Source organism: Camelus bactrianus, chromosome X, assembly GCF_048773025.1.
Source record: "Camelus bactrianus isolate YW-2024 breed Bactrian camel chromosome X, ASM4877302v1, whole genome shotgun sequence".
Classification (NCBI taxonomy): domain Eukaryota; kingdom Metazoa; phylum Chordata; class Mammalia; order Artiodactyla; family Camelidae; genus Camelus; species Camelus bactrianus.
Genome location: NC_133575.1, coordinates 59,271,629 through 59,297,895, shown reverse-complemented (window position 1 = coordinate 59,297,895; position 26,267 = coordinate 59,271,629). Strand labels below are relative to the sequence as shown.

Sequence of the window (26,267 nt, the reverse complement as noted above, 5' to 3'; positions counted from 1 at the left end):
GAGAGGCAAAAGATCCAGAGTAGCCAAGACAATATTGAAGAAGAAGAACAGAGCTGGAAGACTGATGCTACCCGATTTCAAGACTTACTATAAAACTACAGTACTTAAGACAATGTGATATTGGCAAAAGAATAGATAAATAGATCAATGGAATAGAAGAGAGAGTTCAGAAATAGACCTACATAAATATAGTCAACTGATCTTTGACAAAGGAGTAAAAGTAACACAATGGAGCAAAGGTAGTCTTTTCAACACACTGCTGAAACCTGTCAGGATGGCTATTATTAAAAAAAAAAGAAGACAGCAAGTGTTGGCAAGGATAGGGAGAAATTAGAATCCTTGCACAGTGTTGGTGGGACTCCAAAATGGTGGACTACTATAGAAAAACAGTATGGCAGGTCCTCAAAAATTAAAAATACAACTATCATAGGAGCCAGCAATCCCACTTCCTAGTTATTTATCCAAAAGAATTGAAATTGGTATCTCAAAGAGGTATGAGCACTACATGTTCATTGCAGCATTATTCACAATGCCTGAGGTGTGTAAACAACCTAAATGTCCTTTGATAGATGAATGGATAAAGGATATACATACAATGGAATACTTTTCAGCCTTTAAAAGGAGGAAAATTCTGCAGTATGCAACAACATGGCTGAACTTTGAGAACATTATGCTAAGTGAAATAAGCCAGTCACAGAAAGACAAATGCTGCATGAATCTACTCATATGAGGTATCTAAGGTAGTCAAATTCATAGAATCAAAGAATGGAATGGTGGTTATCAAGGGCTGGGGTGAGAGGGAAATGGCGAGTTACTAATCAATGGGCATACAGTTTTAGTCAAATTAGAGGAATAATGTCTAGAGAGCTGCTGTACAACATTTTACCTATATAGTTAACAATAATGATTTGTACACTTAAAAATATGTTAACAGGGTAGATCTCATGTTAAGAGTTCCTACCCACACACCTACAGTCAATCTTTGACAAAGGAGGCAAGAATATGCAATGGAGAAAAGACAGCCCCTTTGGCAAGTGGTGTTGGGAAAGCTGGACAGCTGCATACAAATCAGTGAAATTCAAACACTCCCTCTCACCATACACAGAAATAAACTTAAAATGGCTTAAAGACTTAAATATAAGACAAGACACAATTAACCTCCTAGAAGAGAACATGGGCAAACCATTCTCTGACAAATTGTAGCAATGTTTCCTTAGGTCAGTCTCCCAAGGTAATAGAAATAAAAGTGAAAATAAACAAATAGGACCTAATCAAACTTATAAGCTTTTGCACAGCAAAGGAAACCACAGACAAAACAAAAGGACAACCTACAAACTGGGAGAAAATATTTGCAAAAGATGTGACTGACAAGGGCTTAATTTCCAAAATATACAAACAGTTCATACAACTCAATAACAAAACAACAAAAACCAACCCAATCGAAAAATGGGCAGAAGACCTAAATAGACATTTCTCCAAAGAAGACATACAGATGGCCAATAGGCACATGAAAAGATGCTTAACATTGCTTTTTATTAGAGAAATGCAAATCAAAACTACAATGAGGTATAACCTCACACCTGTTAGAATGGCCATCATTAAAAAGTCCATAAACAATAAATGCTGGAGAGGGTGTAGAGAAAAGGGAACCCTCCTACACTGCTGGTAGGAATGTAAACTGGTTGGGCGACTATGAAGGACAGTATGGAGGTTCCTTAAAAAACTGAAAATAGACTTACCATATGATCCAGCAATCCCACTCTTGGGTATGTATCTGGAGAAAACTCTAATTTGAAGAGATACATGCACCTAATGTTCATAGCAGCACTATTTACAATAGCCAAGACATGGAAGCAACCTAAGTGTCCACTGACAGATGACTAGATAAAGAAGATGTGGTGTGTATACACACACACACACACACACACACACACACACACACACAATGGAATACTACCCAGCCATAAAAAATGAAATAATGCCATTTGAAGTAACAATAGATAAACCTAGAGATGATCATACTGAGTGAAGTAAGTCAGACAGAGAGACAAATATCACATGATATCACTTATATGTGGAATCCAAAACATGATACAAATAAACTTATTTACAAAACAGAAACAGACTCACAGGCATAAAAACAAACCTATTGTTACCAAAGGGGAAATTTGGGGAGGAAGGATAAATTAGGATTTTGGGATTAGCAGATATAAACTACTACATACAAAATAGATAAACAACAAGGTCATATTGTATAGCACAGGGAACTATATTCAATAGCTTGTAATAACCTGTATTGGAAAGGATATGAAAAAGAATATATATATATAAAACTGAATCACTTTGCTGCACACCAGAAACTTAACACAACATTGTAAATCAACTCTACTTGTATTTTAAAAATTTTAAAAAATTAAAAAGAACAATTCATAAACAGAAAAATGGATAAACTGAACTGAAATAAATAGATGAATTGGCTTAACACACACACACACACACACACACACACACACACACAAAAGAGTTCTTATCACAATAAAATAAATGGTGCTAAACAACTGGACATCCACATGCCAAAAGAGAAATCTAGACTCAGATCTCACACCCTTTGCAAAAATTAACTCAGACTCAAGTGTAAAATGCAAAACTAAAACTCCTAGAAGACACCATAGGAGAAAAATCTAGATGACCTTGGGTTTGGCAATGACTTTTTAGATACAACACCAAATGCATGATCCATGTAATAAATAATTGATAAGTTGGACTTCATTAAAATAAAAAATTTCTGCTCTGTGAAAGACAGTCAGGAGACTGAAAAACCCAGTCACAAACTGGGAGAAAATATTTGAAAAAGACATTATCTGGTAAAGGACTATTATCCAAAGTATACAAAGAATTCATAAAACTCAACAGTAAGAAAATGAACAACCCAGTTTAAAAAATGGGCTGAGCTGCAGGCTACCAGAAATGAAGCTAGGATCCTCCATGTCCAGGCCACTGGATGCTGGAGGCAGTAATGGACTGTATGCTCCTGGCTGCCTAGAGCTTCAGACTGCACGAGGCCAGGGGTCCTGAGGACTCTGAGACAGTGCAATCTGGAACCCTTGAGGAACCTGAGCCAGAGCTGGAAGCTGAGGCCTCTGAAGGGGCTGAGCTGAAGCTGGAGCCCCAGATGGATCCAGAACCAGCACCAGAAGCAGAACCAGAGCCTGAACTGGAGCCAGAAGCCAAGTTTGGGGTGGAGGATGAGTCTGAAGATTCCTGAAGGCCACAGCGCTGACAAGCCACTCCATGCCCTAGCAGGTTAGGATCTGGGATTCTTCCCTGGTGGAGTCAGATGCCACCAAGGCTCAGCATCACTGAAAGTGAATAAACTGTGGAGGGTCAAAAAAAACGGGCCAAAAACTTTAACAGACATCTCTACAAAGAAGATATACAGATGACAAACAAGCATATGAAAAGATGCTCCACATCTTATGGCATTAAGGAAATGCAAATGAAAATAATAATGAGATGCCACTACACACCTATCAGAATGGCCAAAATCCAGAATGCTGACAACACCAAATGCTGACAAGGATGTGGAGCAACAGGAACTGTCATTCATTGCTGGTGGGAATGCAAAATGGTACAACCATTTTGGAAGACAGTTTTGGCAGTTTTGTACAAAACTAAATATATTCTTACCATACCATTCAGCAATAGCACTCCTTAGTATTTACCCAAAGGAGTTGAAAACATATCCACACAAAAACCTGCACTTGGATGTCTACAGCAGCTTTGTTCATAATTGTCAAAACTTGGACACAACCATGATTGTCCTTCAGTGGGTGAATGGATAAATAAACTCTGGTACATCCAGACAGTGGAATATTATTCAGTGCTAAATAAAAATGAGCTATCAAGCCATGAAAAGACATGAAAAAACTTAAATGCATATGACTAAGTGAAAGAAGCTGATCTCAAAAGGCTACATATTGTATGGTTCCAACTATATGACATTCTGGACAAGGCAATATTATGGAGAAAGTAAAAAGATCAGTGGTTGCAAGGGCTTAAGGGGAAGAAGAGAGGGATAAATAGACAGAGCACAGAGGATTTTTTGAGCAGCGAAAACACACTGTATGATACTGTAATGGATACCTGTCATTACACATTTGTACAACACCAAAAGTGAACCCTAATGTTAACTATGGACTTTGAGTGATTGTGATGTGCTAATGTAGGTTCATCAATTGTAACAAATGTACCACTTTGGTGCAAGATGTTGTTAATGCGGGAGGCTATGCATGAGTAGGGGCAGGGAGTGTATGGGAAATCTCTGAACCTTACACTCAATTTTGCTATGAATCTAAAACTGCTCTAAAAAATAAAGCCCACTACAAAAATAAAGCTATTATAAGAAAACTACAGGTCAAATATCCCTCATAAACATAGATACACAAATGAATGGATAAAGAAGATGTGGGAGATATCTATCTATCTGTCTATCTATCTATCTATACACATAAACAATGGAATACAACTCAGACTTAAGAAAAGAATGAAATCTTGCCATTTGTGACAACATGGATGAGGGTATTATGCTAAGTGAAATAAGTTGATGAGGGTATTATGCTAAGTGAAATACAGAAGTTGAATTATAATGTTGTGCACATGAACCTTACACAATGTTATAAACCAAATCTCAAAAAAAAAAAAGAGGAATAGACAGTTGTGGGGATTCTTTCACAATGTATACAGATATCAAATCGTCATGTTGTACACCTTGGATATATTATAATTTTATTTGTCAACTATACCTCAATAAAGCTGAAAAAACTCCTATAAATACATGAATTTTTAACAAAATTTTAGCAAACCAAATCCAACACAACATATGAAAAGGATAATACGTAACGACCAAGTGGGATTTAATCCAGGAATACAAGGTTGATTTAACTCTTAAAAACCAATCAGTGTAATCCATCGTATTAATGAACTAATAAAGGAAAACCATATGATCATCTCGATTGATGTCAGCAAAGCATTTGACAAAATCCAATATCCATTTCTGATAAAATAAAAAAGAAGCAAAAACAGGCTCTTAGAAATTTAGGAATTTGGGGGCTTCTTCAACCTGATAAAGTGTACCTACAAAAAAGTACAGCTAATTTCATTCTTAAAGGTAAAAGACATAGTGTTTTCACCCTAAGATCAGGAAAAAGGTAAGGATGCCTACTCCTACCATTTCTATTTAACATTCTGCTGGAGGGTCTAGCCAGGGTGATAAGGCAAGAAAAAGAAATAAAAATCAGACTGATTGGAAAAGAAGTAAAACTGTCTTTACTTGAACACAAAATGATTATCTATGTAGAAAATCCTATGGAATCTACAAAAGAGCTACTAGAACTAATAAGTAAGTTTAGCCAGATTGCAGGATACATGTTTAATAGAAAAGAAAATTGTATTTCTATACATTATCAATAGTCAGAAATTGAAATTAAAAATATAATATGATAAACAATCCAATCCAAAAATGGGCAGAAGACCTAAACAAGCAATTCTCCAATGAAGACATACAAATGGCCAATAGATACATGAAAAAATGCTCAATATCACTAATTATCAGAGAGATGCAAATGAAAACTACAGTGAGGTATCACCTCACACCAGTCAGAATGGCCATTATTAAAAAGTCCACAAATGATAAAATGCTGGATAGGGTGTGGAGGAAAGGGAACCTTCTTATACTGTTGGTGGGAATGTAGTTTGGTGCAGCCATTATGGACAACAGTATGGAGATTCCTTGGAAACTAAAAATAGACTTATCATATGAAACAGCAATCCCACTCCTGGGCATATACCTGGAGGGAACTCTAATTCCAAAAGACACATGCACCCCAATGTTCATAGCAGCCCTATTTACAATAGCCTAGACATAGAAACAACCCAAATGTCCATCGACAGATGACTGGATAAAAAGGATGTGGTACATATATACAATGGAACACTACTCAGCCATAAACAAGAGTAAAATAATGCCATTTGCAGCAATATGGATGGACTTGGAGATCGTCCTTCTAAGTGAAGTGGGCCAGAAAGAGAAAGAAAAATGCCATATGACATCATTTATATGTGGAATCTATGATATGAAAATATGATACAAATAAACTTATTTACAAAATGGAAATAGACTCACAGACATAGAAAACAAACATGGTTATCAGGGAGGAGGGCTGTGGGAAGGGATAAATTGGGAGTTCGAGCTCTACAGATACTAACTACTATATATAAAATAAACAAGTTTCTACTGTATAGTACAGAGGATATATTCAATATCTTGTAGTAACCTGTAATGAAAAAGAATACAAAGAGGAATATATGTATGTTTATGTATGACTGAAACATTATTCTGTACACCATAAATTGTCACACATTGTAAACCAACTATATATTCAATAAAAAATGGAAAAAATATAGTATTATAGAAAGAAATTTAGGAAAATGCTTAGAGAAATTTTAGCAAAAGACTTGCAAATCCTTTCTACTGAAAAGCACTAAATATTTCTGAGAGAAATTCAGGAGCCCTACATATATGGAGAGATATACCATGTTCATGGATTGGAATATTGTTGCAATGTCAGTTCTCAAATTAATCTATAGATGCAAAGAAATCCCAATCAAAATACCAGGAGGATTTTTTTTGGGGGTGTATGAAAATTGACAAGATTATAAAATTCATATAGAATGCAAATGACTTACAATAGCCAAAACAATGTTATAAGAGAAGAACAAAGTTGGAGGACCTAATGCTACCTGATTTCAAGGCTTATTATAAAGCTTCAGTAATGAAAATGGCATGATATTAGAATCAAGATAGACAAATACATCAATGGAACAGAACAGAGTCAAGAAAGGAAGGGTGACAAGTTACTAACCCCAAGAGGCTTAAAGGGCATAATTAGGATGGACTATAACAAATATAACTAGTCACCTATTGACTGAAATCATCTCCATCCGTTTCCTGCAATACATTTGTGCACATTTGCACATCAGCAAATATATATCTAGTGTTAAAAGAGGTTGGTATGGGTCAGATCCTGAAGGTGGCAGGGGATGTGACTTTTTTTTCATAACTGCATATGCAGTGTCTAGTGTTTGGTATCTGGTAGGTAACAAATTAATATTTCTTGAACTGATAAACCCCATGAAAGCCACACATAGGTGCATGATCTCTGAAATGCAGAATCACAGGTGCAGACTCTTGTAGATATAGCCACCTGTTAATACAGGCTGATGTTTACCCAGTGCTTCCTGTGGGCCAGGCACTGTCTTGAGCTTCAGACAAGCATTGCTTCATTTTATGCTCCACCAAGTAGAAATGATTTGTGTTTTGCAGATGAGGAAACCGAGGAATAGAGAGGGTCAGTACTTTGTTCAAGGTTACATGGCCAGTAAGTGGCAGAGCCAGGATTTGCACCCAGGCCAGTCTGACCCCACTACCAAAAGACCCAGGACACACAGAGACACTTTTTGGCTACAAGAAACCCAGTTCCAAACACAGAAGCAATCCCACGTGGGCATGTGCTCACGTCTCTGTCTCTCTGTCTCTCTGTCTCTGTCTCTCTCTGTCTCTCTCTCTCTCTCTCACACACACACACACACACACACACACACCCTTGTCCCAGAACATAGACACCCTTAGTATTGGCCAGTTTTTCACATCAGGCATTGACTGACATTCACACAATCACCAAGCCCAAGGCACCAGATCCCGGCTAGCCGTGGTCACAGTCACACTCCTACTCTGGAATCACAGACGCACAGTAACGCGCCCCCGCCCACACCCATTCGGTTACACACAGTCACGTACACAGTCATATCCAGTCATACAATCACACAAACTCCCCGACACAGAACTAATGCCCCATCCCCCAAGTTCTCCAGTCACACAAACACAGAATCACCGAGGCTGATTTTCCAGGAGAGGCGGTCCCAGGGAGGGGCCTCAGAGCTGCCCCGGGAGAAGTCCCGCGCGGTTGCTGGGCAGAGCGCGCCTAGACGCCACGTAGCGCTCTGCCAGTGGCTGGAGGTCCGGGCAGCCCCGCCTTCTCTGCCCCGGCGGACGAGCCAGTGGGTCACCGAGGGCTCGCCCGGGACGCGGGATTTTCAGTACCAGAACTGGCGAAGTCCAGGGCACAGTTGGAGGAGTTGAACGGGTCCTCACTGCGGTAGGCGTGCTGGGCTGGGCAGGATGCTTCTAGTTTCCAAGGATTGCGTCTAGGAGGGGAGGGGGCAGGGCATGCCCACTGAAACCAGGCTATTTATTTTTAATTGCAGAAATACATGGCCACGGTGAAAAACAGACAACGAAAACACCACCACCACCACCACCACCACTACAGTAATACAGACAAAATCTCAAGCATCATCTTGAGGCTCTGGCTCACCTCAGGTCTCCAGTCCCCTATCCCCTTAACAATGCCTTGTGCCCACCGACCCCTCCCCCCAGCCCCCTCATGCATGCATAAGCCTATGAAGGACTCTTTCCAGAGTCTTGGCAGGTAACTTGTGCCCTACCTGGAAGGAGGCAGCAGCAGCCTCTTGCAGGCTTTCCTGGCCCCTACTCTGGCCCTTCTCACCCACTCTCCCCGAGACAACTTGCCATCACTCACCTCCCTAGAGCCACAGTGGTCTTCCTTCTAGATGCCATGTGTATCAGAGCCTTTACACTGGCTGTTCCCTCAGCCTGGAACACTCTTCCTTTTTCTTTGTTATTGAATTATAATTGACATACAGTATTAGTTTCAGATGTACAACATAGTGATTTGATATTTTTATACATTACAAAATGATCACAATGATAAGTCTGTTACCACCTGTCACTATACAAAATTATTACAGTATTATTGACTATAGTTCCTATGCTGTACATTACTTCCCTGTGACTTATTTTATAACCGGAAACTTGTAGCTCGTAATCCCCTTCACCTATTTCGCCTAACCCCTAGTCCCTTCCCTTCTGGCAACAACCAGTTTGCTCTCTGTATCTATAAGTGTGCTTCTGTTTCATTTTGTTTGTTCATTTGTTTTGTTTTTGAGATTCTACATATAAGTGATATCATATGGTATTTGTCTTTCTCTGTCTGGTTTATTTCTCTTAGCATAATACCCTCTAGGTCCATCCACGTTGTTGCAAATGACCAAATTTCATTCTTTTTAATGGCCAAGTAGTATTCCATTATGTATATATACCACTCATCTGTTTATGGACACTTAGGTTGCTTTCATATTTTGGCAAATGTAAATAATGTTGCTATGAACACTGGGGTACATATCTTTTTTTAAAAAATTTTAGGAGGAGGTAATTGGGTTTATTTATTTATTTATAATGGAGGTACTAAGGATTGAACCCAGGACCTCATGCATGCTAAGCATGCACTCTACCACTGAGCCTCCCTCTCATATATCTTTTTGAATTAGTGTTTTCATTTTCTTTGGATAAATACCCAGAAGTGGAATTGCTGGATCATATGGTAGTTCTATTTTTAGTTTTTTGAGGAACCTCTGTACTGTTTGGAACACTCTTCCTTGAGCTCCTCCTATGGCTTATACCCTCACTTCTTCCAAGCAGGCCTTCCAAGCTCAAATGTCACCTCCTCGGAGAGGCCTTCCTCTGGCCACGATGGCTAAAATACACTCACCCTCAACTCTCTATCCTTTTACTTTGCTTTATTTTTCTTCAGAGAAGAAAATATATCACTCACTCTCTGACATATTTGTTTATTGTCTGCCTTCCCTGTTAGAATATCAGCTTCAAGATGGCAGGGATTTATATCTGACTGTTCACTGATGAATCCCCAGCTGGCACACAGTAGGTATTCAATAAATGTTTGTTGAATGAATGAGTGAACAAAGAAGGGGGGTATAAGGAGTAGTGGTGACTGTGGGACCTGGAGGAGACATGTCCACCCCAAACCATTCATAGCAACCACACACACACATGCACACACCGTGTTGTGTCTACAAGTCAAAAAATTTGGGCTGCCAGTTTCCACTGAACTTGTGAATATTAAAAAAAAAAACATTGACTGAAGTAGGATACATATTATTGGCACTTTTCTATGTATGTTTTAAGATTCTTCATAGTGGCAGTACCCTTGCAGCCAAAGGCCAGGAGCATGAACCCGCCCTGAGTCAATCATGTTGGCAGTGAGGGAGAACACATAGCGTGGGGGTCTGTGGGGCATCTCAGTACAAGAAAAGATATATCATAGGATTTGGGCTCGTGTTAGGTGATTTGGGGATGGTTTAAGGAAGTGACGTTTTGCTCTAGATTGAATATTATCCAGAATTGGGGGTAATTTTATGATTGGGTATGCCAATACATCTCTATAGAGAGGACAGACTAGAGAGAGACTTAAGCTGTAATTGGTTAAAAAAAAACAGCAGCCACTCAGATTAATCAGGATAGGGGATGTCTGGTTTATTTTTGTGGTTTGAGGGACAATGTTTACGTATTGTCTGTGTTCAGATATGATTATGGAGTGGTTTCAATTTTATCTTTATCACAGTCGCAGAGTGGCCTTGTCTAATGTTAACATTCTGTGTTTATGTTCAACGGAACACCAAGGCCCAACTGTGAATGCCAGGCCAGCTCCCGGTGGCTGCTTTCCTCTTTCTTGGTAGATTTCACAAAATTACGCATTAGAAAGGTAGTGCCAATTTCTCAGCAGCGTAGGACAGTGCCTGTTTCTTCACATTCTCTCCCACTTGTGTTAACACACACAAAGACACATGCATGTGTATATAGTTCAATTTGAAAAGTGGTTTTTATTGGGCTTTTATTGGATCTTTGATTATTACAGAGGTGGTAATAATTATCACAGAGGTAAGCAATTATGTATGCTTATTGCTCATTTGTATTTCTTCTTTTGTGAATTGCCTTTTAGTGTCCTTGGATGTTTTTCTGTTGGGGAGTTTGTCTCTTAGTGATTTGTAAATTAAAAAAATTATACATATAGGTAAATATGTATATTAAGGATTAACCCGTTGCCTGTTAGAGATGTACTTTTTTTCCGTAGATTGCCATTGCTTTTTAGTTCTGCTCATGATGTTGCCGACGTTTTAGTAGTCAAATATATTGGTCTTTCCCATTATGATGTCTTTTGTAGTTTTTAGTTAACACTAATGATTTTCCGTATTCCAGATCAGTTGTTATCCACCCTAAAAAATAAGTTGATGTTTTTTATGCTTGAATCTTCCACTTGGATTTTAGTGTGAAGTGCGGAGCAAACTTCAGATTTTTTTCCCCTTCCGATACTTAGGCAAGTTTCCCAAACTTAACAGTGACAAAGCTATTCCTCCCCTAACTGGCTCTTCATTTTGTCTACAGTAGACCACAGCACCCTGATAATCATGGCTGAGGCCATTCTGTCAACTCTGCCCATTTTAACTCCCACCTCGTTTAGCATGTCAGATTGTTCCCCAAAGTCTCAAGGTCAGCTATACTTGTATTTTTATGCAAATGAACAAAGTAAGTCTCTTCATTTATTTGCCTCTTTTTATGCTTCTTATGAATAAGAGTTTTGCAGCTTTCTTCTTCACATGGCTCCCAAACACTGCTTCTAAAAGTTATTCTTTGGTATTTTATGTTATTATTGTGAAAGGAATCTATTTCCTCTTATGTTTTCGAACTGATCATTGTTTGTATTTGAGGAAATGTTTAATGCTGCTACCCCTGCCTGTCAAGTCTCTTTGTGTACCCATCGCCCCCTGTTCTTTCCCAACACCCACCTCCTTCCCTTCAGTGAGTTTTTGGAAAACAGACTTTCTCTGTGTTGTCAGTACATGGTAAGTGCTCAATAGAAGTGTGATGGGTAATAATTGTTTCTCCAGCCGAGACATACATGTTTCATAAGTGTAGAGCCAAGTAATCTCAGTTTATCTGGGTTCATTTGCACCTGTGGCCCTTTTTATTCTTAAATTGGCCTGTTTGGATGATAAATTATATGATCATGCTAATTTTATGAGAAGGGGACTACTTTAATAAGGAGATAACCAGTGGTAATTGTAACACACAGATCAGTAGAGAGAATTATTAGGGGGCAAAAAGAGACATGTTTGGGGGGAAGGGTATACCTCAAGTGGTAGAGTACATGCTTAGCATGCAGGAGGTCCTGGGGATTGAACCAGGACCTCCTCTAAAAATAAATGAATAAACCTAATTACCTCCTTCCCCAAAAAACCTAAATAACTAACTCTTCAAAAAAAAAAAAAAAAAAAAAAGACATGTTTAATCATATCATGCAAGCAGCTGTTAATTAGCCTTCATGTGAAATTAGGTCTATTACTGATTCCCCTGATGCCTGCCTCAAATGCACTGTGAAATTTAATAAACTGTCCATCTCAAAGAATTATGAAATATCTCAGGTATATAAAAATTATAAAGTATTATATAATACTATAAGGAACACTTATGTATCCAGCACCACTCCAGCTTAAATAAAACATTAATGTAGTTGATGCCCCCTGGGCAATGTACCTCTTGTCCCCCATAGCTTATCCTGAATATCATGCAGTACTTTGTCACACTCATGCAAGGGTTTTCAAACTTCCTACATGTGGATGTGGTTTTTCATGCTCTTGGTACCTTTGTATATAGTATTGTTTTGCAATTTTTAAATAGGCAGTTCTCGTACTTTTTGTTTACCTTTGAGACTGTGCATGTTGATATATGCAATGGATACATTTTTACTGCCATATAGGATTTCATTATGACTTTATCAGACTATACTTGTTGGGCAGTAACTGTTTACATGAATATTTTGTTCATTATAACCAGGCCTCTTGCTGGACTCACGTGTAAGTTCTGATGACTTGATTCTCTTGGTTTAGCAAACAGTTTTCCAATGGCTGTACCTTGTTTCCTGCTTTATCGAAAGGGTTAGAACTGGCAGAACAGTGTTAATGATGGTAACTGACCATCCTGTGCTTGCAGTGTGATGTTAGCTGTTGGTCTGACGCTACCTTATAGGTAGTACCTTTACCTTTAAAAGTTACCAGGAATAGTTACTGAGTGGTAGTAAATGCCTTACATCTATTGACAGAGTTTTTCTCTTTTGACATTGAGGTGGAGCATCACACCATACACATATCCCAAAGGCAAGTCATACTGTCACATTTTTGGTGGTATGCCATTAAATTAGTTTCATTTATTTCCTTCAGAAGGATTATTCCATCTATACTTCCAACTTCCACATCCAGTTCCCTATGCTTGCACCCCTTTCAAATTTAAATGTCAGAGCTTTATTCTACTTAGACTTTTCAAAGAACCAGTTAAGCCTTTTTGATCAATTCTACTCTATTTCTGGTTATTTATTCATTTTAAAGCCCCACTGGACTCCCTGCCTCATCTCAGGCCACTATCCTTTGCTTGAGCCATGCCCTATCAACTAGACTCCTGCTGCCTTGGCCTAGATTATCCTCCCCTACTTAATCTAAACTCCCATACAGCCTTATGATTCAGAATCACTGACAAAAGCAAGCCTTCCCTGGTCTCCTAGGCTAGATCAGGTACTTCTGCTCTTGGCATCCAGAGACGCCCTTCCTACGTCTGGCTACAGAACTAACCAGTCCCCTCCCCTTGACTAGAAACTCAATAGCAGGGAAAGGGTTGTTCATTTGTCTTCTCAGTGGTCAGGAGGGCCAGGAGCAGACAAATTTGAATGCTGAAATAAAGCGTCTAGTAGCCATTTGCATCAGGACCAAGGGATCAGCTTAAGGACACACACACCACAGCTTTCCTAGATCCACACTTTGGGAATTGGTCAAGGGGAAAGTCTTTTAAGTAGAGCCTCAGAGAATGAGAAAAACCACACAAAGGAAGTACCAATTGAGGTTATTTTTCTAACTGAATTTTTATTACTTTTTTCTTTTCCTCAAAGTCCTTAGATCAACTTCAAGTGCTGGATGGAATAAGAACCACAAGAGACTGCTGGGTGACCTGTGAACAGACTGGTAGACAAACAGATGACAAAACAAAAACAGTAAGGATGGGAAGACTGTTTTGGAGAGCTAGTCAAATTACTTGCTTACTAAAATTTGTTTATTTCTAAAGTAAAACAATAATAAACGAAATAAAAATTTTAAACTGAGCTCCAGACTTGAGACTGTTGTAAAGGCTCACCAAATAGATCCTTTGGTTGGTTGGGTTGAGTCAATTCTCAGAATGTTTCTTACAACCTGTTGGTTTGTTCCCCTAGAGCAAGGTGATGCTTTGTCCTTGACTGTAATCTCTACACCACCACAACCCCCAAGTGCAGATCTCATTCTGAAAAAGATTCCCCCAGTCCTGGTGGCTGCTGCTCTCTGGACTGTGGGGAAACCGACTCTGAAGGAGGATGTACCAGTGTGGTGGCAGAGATGGTTTTCTGGAGAGCTATCTGGATCTTTTCTCCAGACACCTAGCATGTGCTCAAGAGTTATTTGTTTTTAAATTTGAAAAAAACTCCATTGTGAAAAGTGAGTTATGAAGAGTGCTCTTTATTTGAAACCTCCACAACACAGACGCCAATCTTGTCTCGCATTGAATCATTAGCTGTGCACATCAACACATTCCAAGCACAAATTAAGAAATGCAAACAGAACAAAAAAATATATATATATATAATTTTTTCCCCTATCCAAAGGTTTCAAGTCTCAATGCAGCAAATCCTTCTGAACACAGAATCTGAGGAGCACACTGTTCAAACAGTTGGGACAAACAGGTCCCTGCAAAGGCTACTGCCTTTTTAACACATGGGGTAGGGATCATGGACGGCATGGAACGGGGAGAGGAGATGAGGAAAAGGGAGGGGGGAGAGAGAATGAGCACGAAAGGGGGAAAGGGTATGCGCTGGGGCAGCTGGGGCAGCTGGGGCAGCTGGGACACACACATGGTGAGTTGGTGGATTTCATTTATTGGTTTTTGACATTTTCTTTCTGGTTCTTTTTTGTTTTCATTTCCCCCCTTTCCAGGTCCAACAATGGTAGAAAAACCCCACAGTGGTGGGCGGGGCCTTATTAGGCCAGCCCAAAGCCTTCAGAGCACTCCTGGATGGCCAGTAGTAGCATGTGGCGGAGCTTCTCAAAGCTCTCATAGGCAGGCAAGTCCAGTTGATTAAAACTAGGGAAAGAAGAAAGATCAGTTTAGGACAGAAAACGATAAATCCCTGTGTCCCCATGGTGCCAACCTGACTTTTGCTTGCGAACTCCCAATCCTGTCCTAGCCCTGTCTGCCCTCTCATCTGGCCCCAATACTGGCCACCAAGCACCTAAAACATAAACCTGACCCTGTAACTCCCTCCTTAAATACCACAGCCCAACATGAAAGCTCCAAGCAGGCACTCAGGGTCATTGGTCACCTCTGCTGAGTTCTTCAGCATTCTGATCCCTGCAACTCCTCACTCTAGCCATGCTGAGCCCTTGGAATACACCTTGCTTGCACGTAGTAGTGCTCACCTGCAATGTCTCCCCAGCCTCACTGTGAATCTGGGCCAGCTTCTCATCTCAAATATCACCTTCTCCACAAAACCACCAAACTGTGAGCTACCCCAGGTCCAGGGTAGGTGGGGCCAGAAGTGACAAATATGCAAGTTCCATCCAAATGCTGAAAAGGAGAACAAACCCTTCCTCTTACCATGTGTGAGCTGAAGGCAGGCGGTCTGTGGACCTGTCATCTCGATGAATCTGAAACTTCTGAATGCCATTCATGCCTTCAAGGGCAGCAAAACCTTGCAGGGGCACCTTGGAAGTACCCGTGACAAACTGGAGGAACTTGGCACGGTCAGCTTGATCGAAAGAACGCAATGCTCTCCAGAACCACTGGATCTGCACGAAAGGACACAAGAAGCCAGCATGAGGCAGAGAGCTCCTGGAAGGAAGGGGGATGGGATTTGCAGTGTTAGGCAAGTCCCTTCTGTGAGATAGGTTTTAGTTCCTCCATTCGTAAGATGAGCAAGAACATTACCTGAAAACAGTCCAGAAGAGTTAAGGGTTAGGTACAGATAAGCTGTTACTCAAATCACCCTTCTCCTAAGAGTACTGGTTTATTTGGTGTCATAGAAACTAGCACTGCTTACGGATTCAGGGAGGGATACCAGCAGCAGCTCACCTGAATAGAGTTGGACTGGTACTTGTGGTATTCAGTGTTGGATTTCAAATCATCAATGTCAATTGTGGGCAGTCCTGATATAAGCAGCTCTAACTCCTGCTCAGTGAAGATGGAAATGAGGCGCTTTGGAATGATCTCATAGAAGCCCTCTAAGAAAGCCGCCAGCTGTTTGCGGATGGCTCCTGGAGAGAGAAACAAGCCACGTGGCACCCAAACTTATGCAACTGTTAGAGGTCAGAGATCCCCAGTCTGGCCGGATGCTGACCGATCTGCTTACTTCACCTACCACTCTGTTCCTAGGCCCCTGTATGAGGGTAGATGAAGGGAAATACATGTTTGTCAGGTTTCTTAACTCCTTTTATGCAAGGCATTTGTGGCTGGCACAGTGGAAGAGAAGAAGCAATGTCTGTGAAATGAGTGAAGCCTGACCTCTTCCCATATTGAGCAACTAGGGGGTCTACGGGACCATTTCCCCTACCTGTCATTCTCATCTGGCACACCAGGTGTACATACTCCTTCTTATTCTCCTCTGTTACCAAGATGTTGGCTCCATTGGGTTTGAGGTCACGAACTTCACAGACTCCAAACTCTTGGACCTAGAATATCCAAAATACCAATAACATGAATCAGATTTGGTCTAGGATGGGACTTACTTACATAAATACCTGGTAACACATCCTAAACTCTTTGCTGTGTCCTGGGCAGAAAAATGAAGCAAGGTCATAAAAAAACAGTGACTTTTCTCATGAACTTATAACTCACTAATAGGGAAAGGGCAAGAGTTTGGCCCTAAAACACATAAAGGCCAAAAGGAAGGAAATTTGTCAGTGGTAAAAGCAAAAAGGGCATGGCTAAAATACATTAACAAAACAAAACATATTCTTTATGGGAAACAATTTGGGAGAAGAGTAACCTTAAAAAATTGCTTTTCTTTTATCTCTATTTGTACAATTTTTCTATAGTAAACTACCTTTGGGAATAAAGAATAATGTACTAGAGTACTTTTTTAATATAAGGGAAACTAGGAAACAGCCTGGATTGTTTTACAAATTCTGCTTTTTTTTTGTTTGTGCTGTCTCATACAAATATCCACTGCTCTCTGTTGGATGGGGAATGGGGCATAAGACTTTAAGACATCAAGACGCTTCTTTAGAAGCATGAAAGGTTATCCAATGCCAGTTCAAGGACAAGCCCACAATGAGTTTCCTAGACTAGCAGGGGATGTGCTGTGGTCAGGATTTCCTGACCTACCTCAGTGCTGAAGGTGAGATCATAGCCTAGCGTGGAGACATCATTTTCCAGCAGATAAACCAGGCCCTGATAGAAGTGGTAATCTTCGCTCTCCATATCCGTATACCTAGATAAACACAATTAGGATCATGAGCTGAGATGGAGGAGAGGCAGTCTAGGGGTGGGACACAAGAAAAGGACCAATTTTTCAGGACTGAGGACAGTCCCAGGACTGTCCCACATCCTCACCTGACAGACTTGCCCAAGATGTGTTTGTAGAAGGACCGAGTAAAGTAGCACTCCAGGAGGCGGTTGTCATATACAGCTTTGGCCACAATGCGTCCAACAAACTTGAAGTAGCTGAGGTGGTTGGGGTTGCAGTGGGAAGATGGATTGATGGTGTAGGTGACCCGATCACCGGGTGAGGTACGGAACAAGGCATACATGGGGTTAAACATCTCTCGAGAGATGATCATATACCACTCCCGCAGGAGCCCTCCAGCATCCTGCCCTTCTTCTCCTTCAAAGACTATATACCTGCATAAGAGAGCAGAAACAGAGATGTGTGGAAAGCCTAGGACAAATCCAGTCATTTGTGCAGCATGACCCAAGTGAGTGACTGAAGCAGTGGCTGAGGGGGGTGCAGGGTCAAAGAACAGTGGTAAATGCAGTGCCAGGAGAGCTCAGAGGAGGTGTGGATCTGGGACAAAAAAGGGTATCACTGATGGAAGAGGTGTTCTGAAATATCAGTTAAGGCTCACTGATATTCCAGAAAATGCTAATAGGAAAGGTATAACGGCCTACTAAGGCCTCCCTTAGGGAAAGGAGGGAGAGGAGTGATCAAATGGTATCAAAGAGAGCTGAGCTCAGAGTCTGATGTCTTTAAGGATTTGGTGGTGGGGGAGCAGGGCTCAGTTGGTTTTGGAGGACTCTCTGACTTCCTGTGTGATTATATGGATAGTAAGCCCATTCCACAAGGGAAGGGAAGAATCAAGTTTTTGAGTTCAGGAGCATCAAACTACTTCAATAGGTCTATAATCTTATAGGCTCCCATGACACTTGGTATTGCAAACTGCCAATCTCCTCTAGGTGGCATCAGAATCACCAATGAGCGGATTACCAATTTGGTTGGGGGCCACTCTTGCAAGTATGGTCTTCCCCAACGCAGGGTACCATTTGCTCAGCAGGCTTCCCGTCCCTAGTGTGGCAATGGAGAAAGCTCTCTTTGCAAAGCCATTAGGTGTACCTTTATAAATGCCAAAGACTCTCCTGTCTGTCTAGGAACTGTTGGGTAGCTCATCCCAAGGGCCAGCTGGCCAGCGGAAGACCAGTCTCATGAGACTGAGCAGAGAAGATGGGAGACAGCTCAGTGAGATTTTCTATGCTGGATTCCTATTAGGAATTCCTACTGAGGAGGGTAGCACCTCCCTAAGTTCCCCTACACATTTGGGCCCCGAGTAAGCCTTCACTACCACGCAGGAAGGGCCCCAACCCTCCCATCCTGTCTATTCTCTGCTCTGGGCTCTTACAATCGATTCTTCATTTCTTCAGGGGATTTCCGGTGCAGCTCACGATAGGAGTCTTCAAACACATGGTCACGGCGGACGTGCACAGCCATGTCTTCTTTCCGGAGCCCCTCGTCCAAACGCTCCAGCTCTTGGCGGAAATATCTTGGGAGGGAGTAAAGGAAGGAAAATAAAGTTAGGAGTGGCAGAGCAAACTTCTCCCCACCTGTTTCCCTGCGGAAATGCCCAGGATTTGGGAGAGGTAAGTCATTTACTACCAACTCTTAAGTTTTTTTCCATCTCCATCAAGTAAGGGCCAACAGACATTGTGCCACAGAATTTCTGCAACAAGCAGGTAAGTATGTGTAGGTGCACAGGAAGGAAGAGAAAAGTAAAAGCGACAAGAGTATTGTGGAACCCCTCCACTCCCCCAAGCCCTGCTCTAAGTATATATTGTGGCTACCTGGATCTCCTTGTATTACCCCAAAGGCTGGATCGAGACTTTAGAAATCGTAAGGTTAAACAAAGGCTCACATTCCTCTAATGAAGAATGGAGACTGGGGTTGAAGAAGGCCAGGGAGTATTTAGGTACGATGACTGTCAGTGGCACAGATGACTGTCTCCCCCAACCAAGTGCCATTCCAAGGGCTGCCACCAAGGGAAACTTCTTTCCCTGAAAACCCCACCCCAGGAAGAATTTTAGTTCCTTTCTGGGAGGGAAGATACCAATTAGAGAGTTCCCATCTCCACAATATCCAGGGCACATACTTGCGCTTGACATCAAAGTCGAGGACACGAATGTAGTCTACCAGGACAGCAAAAGGCCCATCAGCCAGGTGGGTGGTGGATTGCCGTAGGATCTGGTTTAACACAGTGCGATGAGTCTCTAAGGGAATAAAGGACAGTAGGAATCAGCACATCATGGGTCCCAGAAGAATGGATGACAGCCAACCAGCTAGCAACTCTCTCTTCTTTGTTTCAGGGAAAAAGTATGGCATACAAGGACTTCCAGACCCAGTCCCTACCCCATTAGCCTCACTTTACAACTCTCTGTCTCTTGCTCTCTCTCCCTCTCCCACTACAAATCAGCTAAGGATAAAATGTATGAAATGACCCTGTAAAAAAAAAAAATGAAGCCTTGTACGTTTGGGGGCCTAAGAGTTCCCTGTACCTGCAAAGCGAAGAAACTTCTGTGTGTCAGGGGGCAGGCTTGAGGAGATGTGCATAGACGAGGGCTCCCGGGAGAAGAATGGGTCAAGGGAAGAAGGAGTGGCTGGGGTTAAGGGGGCAGGAGAGAGTGGAGGAGGCTCGTCCTTGATGTGTGCCAGCTGGCTCTCACGGGTGTCTCGGACAGGAGGCTTGCTCTCCCGTTCTGTGGCATGGACCAAAAAGAAGGCCTCAACAGCAGGCTGTAGCACTGGGGGAAGGAATGAGAGGAAAGTGACATTTTACTTTACAAACTTCAATATACAAACCTCTTTGCCTTCATACTCAAATTTCAAAAGTACCGTATTAAAAAGTAATGAAAACTTGCAAGACAAATACAATGGTACCATAGAAAAATGAAACCATAGAGGAAGGCAGAACTTCCTGAAGCCAAAGAAAACTGGGATAGGCAACCAGTTACAAAAATTCCCTTGGTCTAAAAAGTAAAAGCTACCAGCTACCAAAAGAGAAGGCAAATTTTTTTCTGACACTGAAGTCAGAGGGAAAAAACCTCTCCTTTGAACTCTCATTACAGAGACACTAAGGGAGAGGAGTAATCTGGACGGAAGAAAATTAAGCTGGCAAAAAGGGCCCCATAGCAGATCAGTGGGTCGGGACCTGGGTCCTTAAGCCACAACTCACCTAGCACCGCATGCTGGTCATGGGATTCCTCCAGCTCCTTTAAACACTCTCCCAGCATGTCCCATAGCTCGTCCAAGCTCAGCTGCTCACTGAGCAGGGGTAATTCAGGTGGCCTTTCCTCTTTCTCCTTCTCCCCTTGTGGAGTTCCATCTGAGCCTAGAGGCCACACAGAGGAGAGAGTCAGAGAGCCCTCAAAGCTTTTCCTTCATTTAGATTTTTCCCAGACCAAATGCAAAGGCCATTAGACAGATCAAGCAGGTTGGCCCACTGGCTACTGAGTAACTGAGTGATATCTGAAAGCAAGCTCTAGTCCTATAGTGGACAGCATTTAAACTGAATAAAATTAATGCAGGAAAAAACTTGGTTCCTCAGTTGCACTAAACACTTTTCAAGTGCTCAGTAGCTACATGTGGCTAGTGGCTACTGCAGGAAAATTCTACCAGACAGTGCTGGTCTACTCATTGTCTTATTAGCTCTCAGAGAACCTGTGAATTATTAAATTATTTAATATATTTTAAAAATGGATGTCCTATGATAACACTATCTGTATCTACAGGAATGTGTTAAAAGGGTGCCAACAAGTATTCTATATGACATTAACCTTGGGAAATGCTGCTAATAATAGCATCCACTGTGTGCCAGGTACTGCTCTATGTGCCATACACATACTTGTTAACTCGTTCAATACTAACCATGAACATCTCTACCTACCTACCTATTTATGGAGGCACTTGGAATTGAACCCAGGACCTTGTGCATGCTAAGCATGTGCTCTACCACTGAGCTATAATGCCCTCCCCCCACCCCATCTCTATTTTAAACGAAGAAAATGAAAGAGGTTTGCCTCAGGTCCCAGAGATAGAAACAAAGAGCCAAGACAAACACATGTTGTCTCCACACACGATATCATATTATAGTTTCTATACTACAGAAATCACAATGTGAGCTATGAATCTCCAATGAGGACCATATGGTGATGGTTAGTAATCTTAGTTGACTGTTAAGTGCTTATTAACATACAGAAACTACTGTTCACTTAAGCAAATTGGAAAACCCTGAGCTTTTGTATGTTGAAAGCAGGGGATCCAGCAGATGTTCTGTGAAGACTGGCTCTCCCTTTTGTTGGGCTAGAAATAGGAATAAGTACTGACCAATGGACTGAGTATCTTGAGCACTGGGAGATGGCTGGTCCACATCCATGGGTGATTCTTCCCTTCGGACAGATGCATCTGACTGGCTTGACTCCGACTGGATAAAAGGGAAACAAAGTCACATAAAGGGTGCAACTCTGCTTTCCTCAGGGACAGGATAGAGGCTGCCTACAACCTCTCACATATCATAAGCTTGGAAAGAAGCCTCCCATATATTCTCATATGGACAGAAGTTTCATTATGTAGCTCTCCAAGACAAAAGAATGGCCTTCCTACTTCCTTTGCTGCCTTCCACCCTGAGCTAGAAGCTTTTCCAAAGAGCTCCCTGGATGCGTGCATGCGTGCGTGCGTGCGTGTAAAGCTCAGATGGGTGTGTGTGTGTAAATAAAGCTCAGATGGGCAGAAGATAAGTTTGCAGGGGAATTAGTGCAATCTTTGATGAGTGGGATTATTTGAAAAGCCAACATCTGTCCTATCAGGTGTGGAAAAGAGACTGGGCAGAAAAAATACTCCAGAATAATAGTTTCTCTGTTCTCCTTTCTACCCTGTTGGAGCCACGGCCCTCAAATTCTAGGCTGTTTCCAGCATGCTCAATGAAATCACACTGCGTAATAGTATTACATACAAAGGATAAACAGGCCATGGGATACTTTTATTTCCTGCATCTGGGGTAGATGACTTGCATGTTGTGCAAGGACAGGAAAAGAACCGAGTGCCACAGCATACATGCATGATGCCAGGCTTTTCCTGCAACCACTCTGTGCTGAGATCCCAACAATGAATGGACTACCTAGGAACCTGAAAGGCTTCCTCCTCAAAGTGCCTGAGTGCCTGGGTACCAACGGAGAATGAAGAATAGAGGAAATGGCCAGGGTGGAGGGACCAGCCACAGCCGTAAGAGGCTGAATGGGATGTGTACCAAGCTTGGGGGATTTTCAAGGGTAGGATTCCTGAGATGTCTCTGATGTACTTGCATTGTTCCATGAGACTGAAAAAATCTTTATCCCACATCCCCTCAGAACCCAGACACTTAGCATTATGCAGTTTGCAAAGCGCCACTGTTGACTGGATAGCTGAGAGTGGGGTATGATAGCCAAGCTTTAAATCAAACCAAACCAACAAACCAATGAACAAACAAAAAGAAAGCACCAAGATAAAATAACCCTGCTGTTCAGAAGCATTCATATAGCAAACTTGATGCAAAAGCATACAAGGTAAGGGCAATGAAACCCCACTGATGATGTGGTGGGGGAAGGAGGAGAGACAAATGAATGAGGGGCCACAGGCATCATGCTAACCGTTGCTGCTTGTTGCTGTCTCCGCGCCCTTTGACCCTCACGTACCATTTGTATAATGGCATCAGCCTCAGCCTCCAGCTGCCGAACAGCTGCCTGGATGCTGCTAGCTGAGCCTAAACCGGAGGAACCTGGGGAAAAGAAAAAAGAAGGTAAGATGTAAACTGTATAAAGAGGGAGTGCTCAATATTTTCTCTCTTGTCTTCTGGGCTGCCACAGGGCATCTTGCTGAGGTCTTTGAGCTTTAGCTCAGGCAGCCCCAGAATGCTCATCAGCAGGTACTAAGAGCTATTGTTATAGATGAGGACAGGGGAAATGGAGCTGAGCAGACAGACAGTGGCAGGTGAGAGGGTTCTGTGGGGCAGGAGGAAAGATGTAGGATTTGGCAGGCTGCAGCAACATGGCTGCAATGTTTTAGCCAGGATGATCAAGGAAGCAAAAAGGAGGAACATTCAGTGAGTTAAATCTTGTGCAGCAAAAGACCTGCCCCCAATTTCCTTGCCAGATTTCCACTCCCCTTGCCCTAATGAAATGTCTTATGTAGATAGCTTGAATGAGACACAAAACACAGCCACCAACATTTCAAGAAAGGATCATCACTTCCTTTTGAAAAGGTCAAACAGGGAGGAGACACGACATTAAGTCCTGCCTTCCAGGGTCTCTTGTTTTTCTACCACCAACCCTGCCCCTCAACTGGACACCCCAGTTCCATACCTAGCCTGCCTGTCTGCTTGGCTTTCTTGTTAGCTCGGCGTGTGTCGTCCCGGAGCTGGATGATGACCTGCAGTACCCTCAAGAAGAACTTCTGGGTAGATGTCTTGGAAGTCAACATGGACATAGAAGGCAGCTGGAGCTCCCGGCCACCCAGAGGTCGCTTCTGAGATGCCACGATTACCACATTCTCAGCCATGTCAAACCTGGATAGTGTAGAGGTGGCTCACGTATATTGAGCATCAAAGCATAAACACCCATAGCAAGCAGGGCTTTCTGGCGTCAACTAGAGGGGTAAGGAATCTCCAAAGGAAATCTCACAAGCAGGAAAAAATAGGGTTAAGTGTATACAGGACAGAGAGAAAATCTGCCCAGAGAGGGGGAAAAAAATAACCAGGAAACCAGCAAGAGCCACCTTTCAGAATGTCCTGAATTCCAGCCCCATAGCCAAATGAGTGGTTACCACTTACCTGCTCTGCATTTTGCCTTTCAGCTTGGTGGTCTGTGGCTGCTCCTCAGGTAGGCCGTCAGGAGAGAGGGTCTCACACTGGGCTCGCCGCTGCTGTTCCAGGTTGTATTCCCGTAGCTCAGCCAGGAGGGTACCTGAGCAGGGAAAGGAGCCAGCAAGTGTTTGGAGACTTCCCTAATGAAGCAATTAAAAGCCAAACCTTTCCAAGAAACCTTCCTAGGCCATCTTCTTTGCTGGAGTGAGCAAGAATTTTGCTCCGTTCATTTTACTATGTGTGCTCATGGATCAACTGCCCAGAGACCACTGCTTTACCTGGCCTCAAGAATTTATTGAATCTATACAAAATGCAGCTCAGTGCTAAGGGGAAAAAATATCCTTTGAGGCCTGTATACCTCTCGAACTTCTAAGGTTTTTGTGGTAATTTCAGGCAAACTGCTTAACCTCTCCCACAATTTGCTTACTCATCTCAATAATGGGATTAATACTGCCTAATCTCGTAAGGCTGCTTTGAGAATTAGGAGATAACTGTCTAGCAGAGTGTCTAGGACACTGCCTGGCCCATGGATGCTGAATAAATGGTAGCAGTCAAGAAAGGTCAGAGGCCTGCCTCTTCTGGGAAAATCTTGTAATTCTCATGTAACAAAGAAGACCCTGGGTTATACAGTCTGATTGACTTTCATATCACTTCAGCTCCAGGGACATTTGTGAGAAGGAGATAACTAAGCAGGTAGCTGAGATCTAGAGAGACCCATGATTGGGATGAGAGTGGGAGAGAGCAAAGAGAGTCTATGCTGAAAGGAAACCCAGCTCCACTCCTTGATTCTATCACTTTATCAGCCTCCTGCCCCTGACCCCATGTGGGTTCAGGGAAGGCTTCCACAAAGAGGTGACACCTAAGTGGAAGGTTTCAGAAAGACAGGATGCTTTACTTCTATTATTACCTATCTGTTTACAAAGAGTATAACCCAGATGGCGGGCTCCATTCAGTAGCAGCTTCAGAACAGTGTCCCGGGTACCAGAGTCCCCCCGAGAGAGCTGCAGTAATACGTTGGCTGCATCCTCTAGGCCTTCTTCAGAACAAGAGTGGGATGTCAACACCTGGGGAAAAGAAGGGAGATGGGGTAAGCCCCAACTTGAGAACTAAAACATTATCCACCCCAGTCAACTCTTTCTTCTCCCCCTACCTTGGGAGGTCAGAAGAGCTTGGACTCACCTCCACAGAGAGCTGGAGCTGGTTTTCAGTGAGGCCAGAGGATACCATCTTAAAGTCCACAGTGCTGCTGCCCATATCACCCAACTTTGCTGGAGATTTGCTGGCCTTAGTAGTAGTAGAAGCTTTGAGGAAATAGAAAGAACACCGTAAGCCTCTGAAGTGCGCATGCCAGAGACTTAAGTGGCAGAGCCAAAGAATCGCTGCACTGTACAGGGCTTCAAAATGCAAAAGTAGTGAAAATGAAGATCCACCCACCATAGACAAATCCAAATGACTTGGGATGCAAGACTCTGACTGTACCTTCTTAAGTGACCAAGTATCCCAGACATTTCTCTCAACTGTTCCCCTACCATCAGAGTGCCCTCTGAAAGCTGCCTCCTTCAAAATTTGTTTCTTCAGATGATTCTTACTAGTCTGCTGCAGGACTCATTCCCTTCACTCCCTAGGATGGCCTGGCTACTTGACTCTACCCTGATTCACATTGTATCCTGCCCGCTCTTCAACTGTTACCTCTGAGAACTAGCTTCCTAAACCAGGTTAGAAAGGTTGGGAGTTCTTTGAAGACAGGGGCTCTCTCTCTCTCTCTCCTCCTTTTGGTGCTTAGCCTAGGGGAAGCCACATTCAGTGAATGCCTGCTGGTCCTCACAGGAGTGTGAGAGTGTGTGTGTGTGTGTAAGGGCGGGGGGGTGGAAGGAAGAACAGGAGAGGAG

General features: G+C 42.4%; 1 protein-coding gene and 1 long non-coding RNA gene across 4 annotated transcripts in view; one reads left to right on the top strand and one right to left on the bottom strand.

The window, feature by feature from the left end:
• Positions 1 to 8,086: 8,086 nt before the first annotated feature.
• LOC141576391 (uncharacterized) lies at positions 8,087 to 14,114 on the top strand. Its single transcript, XR_012504770.1, has 4 exons — positions 8,087 to 8,213; positions 8,323 to 8,437; positions 9,789 to 9,856; positions 13,929 to 14,114. It is a non-coding gene; the product is annotated as an uncharacterized LOC141576391 (long non-coding RNA).
• A 587-nt stretch (positions 14,115 to 14,701) lies between these two features.
• HUWE1 (HECT, UBA and WWE domain containing E3 ubiquitin protein ligase 1) overlaps positions 14,702 to 26,267 on the bottom strand; it is a 138,480-nt gene continuing 126,914 nt past the window's right edge. For 2 of the 3 annotated variants that reach the window (XM_074359490.1, XM_074359491.1), the window contains exons 70-85: positions 25,558 to 25,679; positions 25,286 to 25,442; positions 24,346 to 24,478; positions 23,879 to 24,081; positions 23,168 to 23,295; positions 21,870 to 21,966; positions 20,719 to 20,874; positions 20,042 to 20,287; positions 19,639 to 19,756; positions 18,895 to 19,035; positions 17,615 to 17,902; positions 17,387 to 17,492; positions 16,614 to 16,731; positions 16,136 to 16,317; positions 15,662 to 15,852; positions 14,702 to 15,148 (exon numbers count right to left, since the gene is read on the bottom strand). In XM_074359490.1, the coding sequence (XP_074215591.1) occupies positions 15,046 to 15,148; positions 15,662 to 15,852; positions 16,136 to 16,317; positions 16,614 to 16,731; positions 17,387 to 17,492; positions 17,615 to 17,902; positions 18,895 to 19,035; positions 19,639 to 19,756; positions 20,042 to 20,287; positions 20,719 to 20,874; positions 21,870 to 21,966; positions 23,168 to 23,295; positions 23,879 to 24,081; positions 24,346 to 24,478; positions 25,286 to 25,442; positions 25,558 to 25,679 (2,489 nt within the window). In that variant the 3' untranslated portion in view covers positions 14,702 to 15,045. The remainder of the gene's footprint in view (positions 15,149 to 15,661; positions 15,853 to 16,135; positions 16,318 to 16,613; positions 16,732 to 17,386; positions 17,493 to 17,614; positions 17,903 to 18,894; positions 19,036 to 19,638; positions 19,757 to 20,041; positions 20,288 to 20,718; positions 20,875 to 21,869; positions 21,967 to 23,167; positions 23,296 to 23,878; positions 24,082 to 24,345; positions 24,479 to 25,285; positions 25,443 to 25,557; positions 25,680 to 26,267) is intronic. The other variant, XM_074359492.1, reaches the window with a different exon arrangement.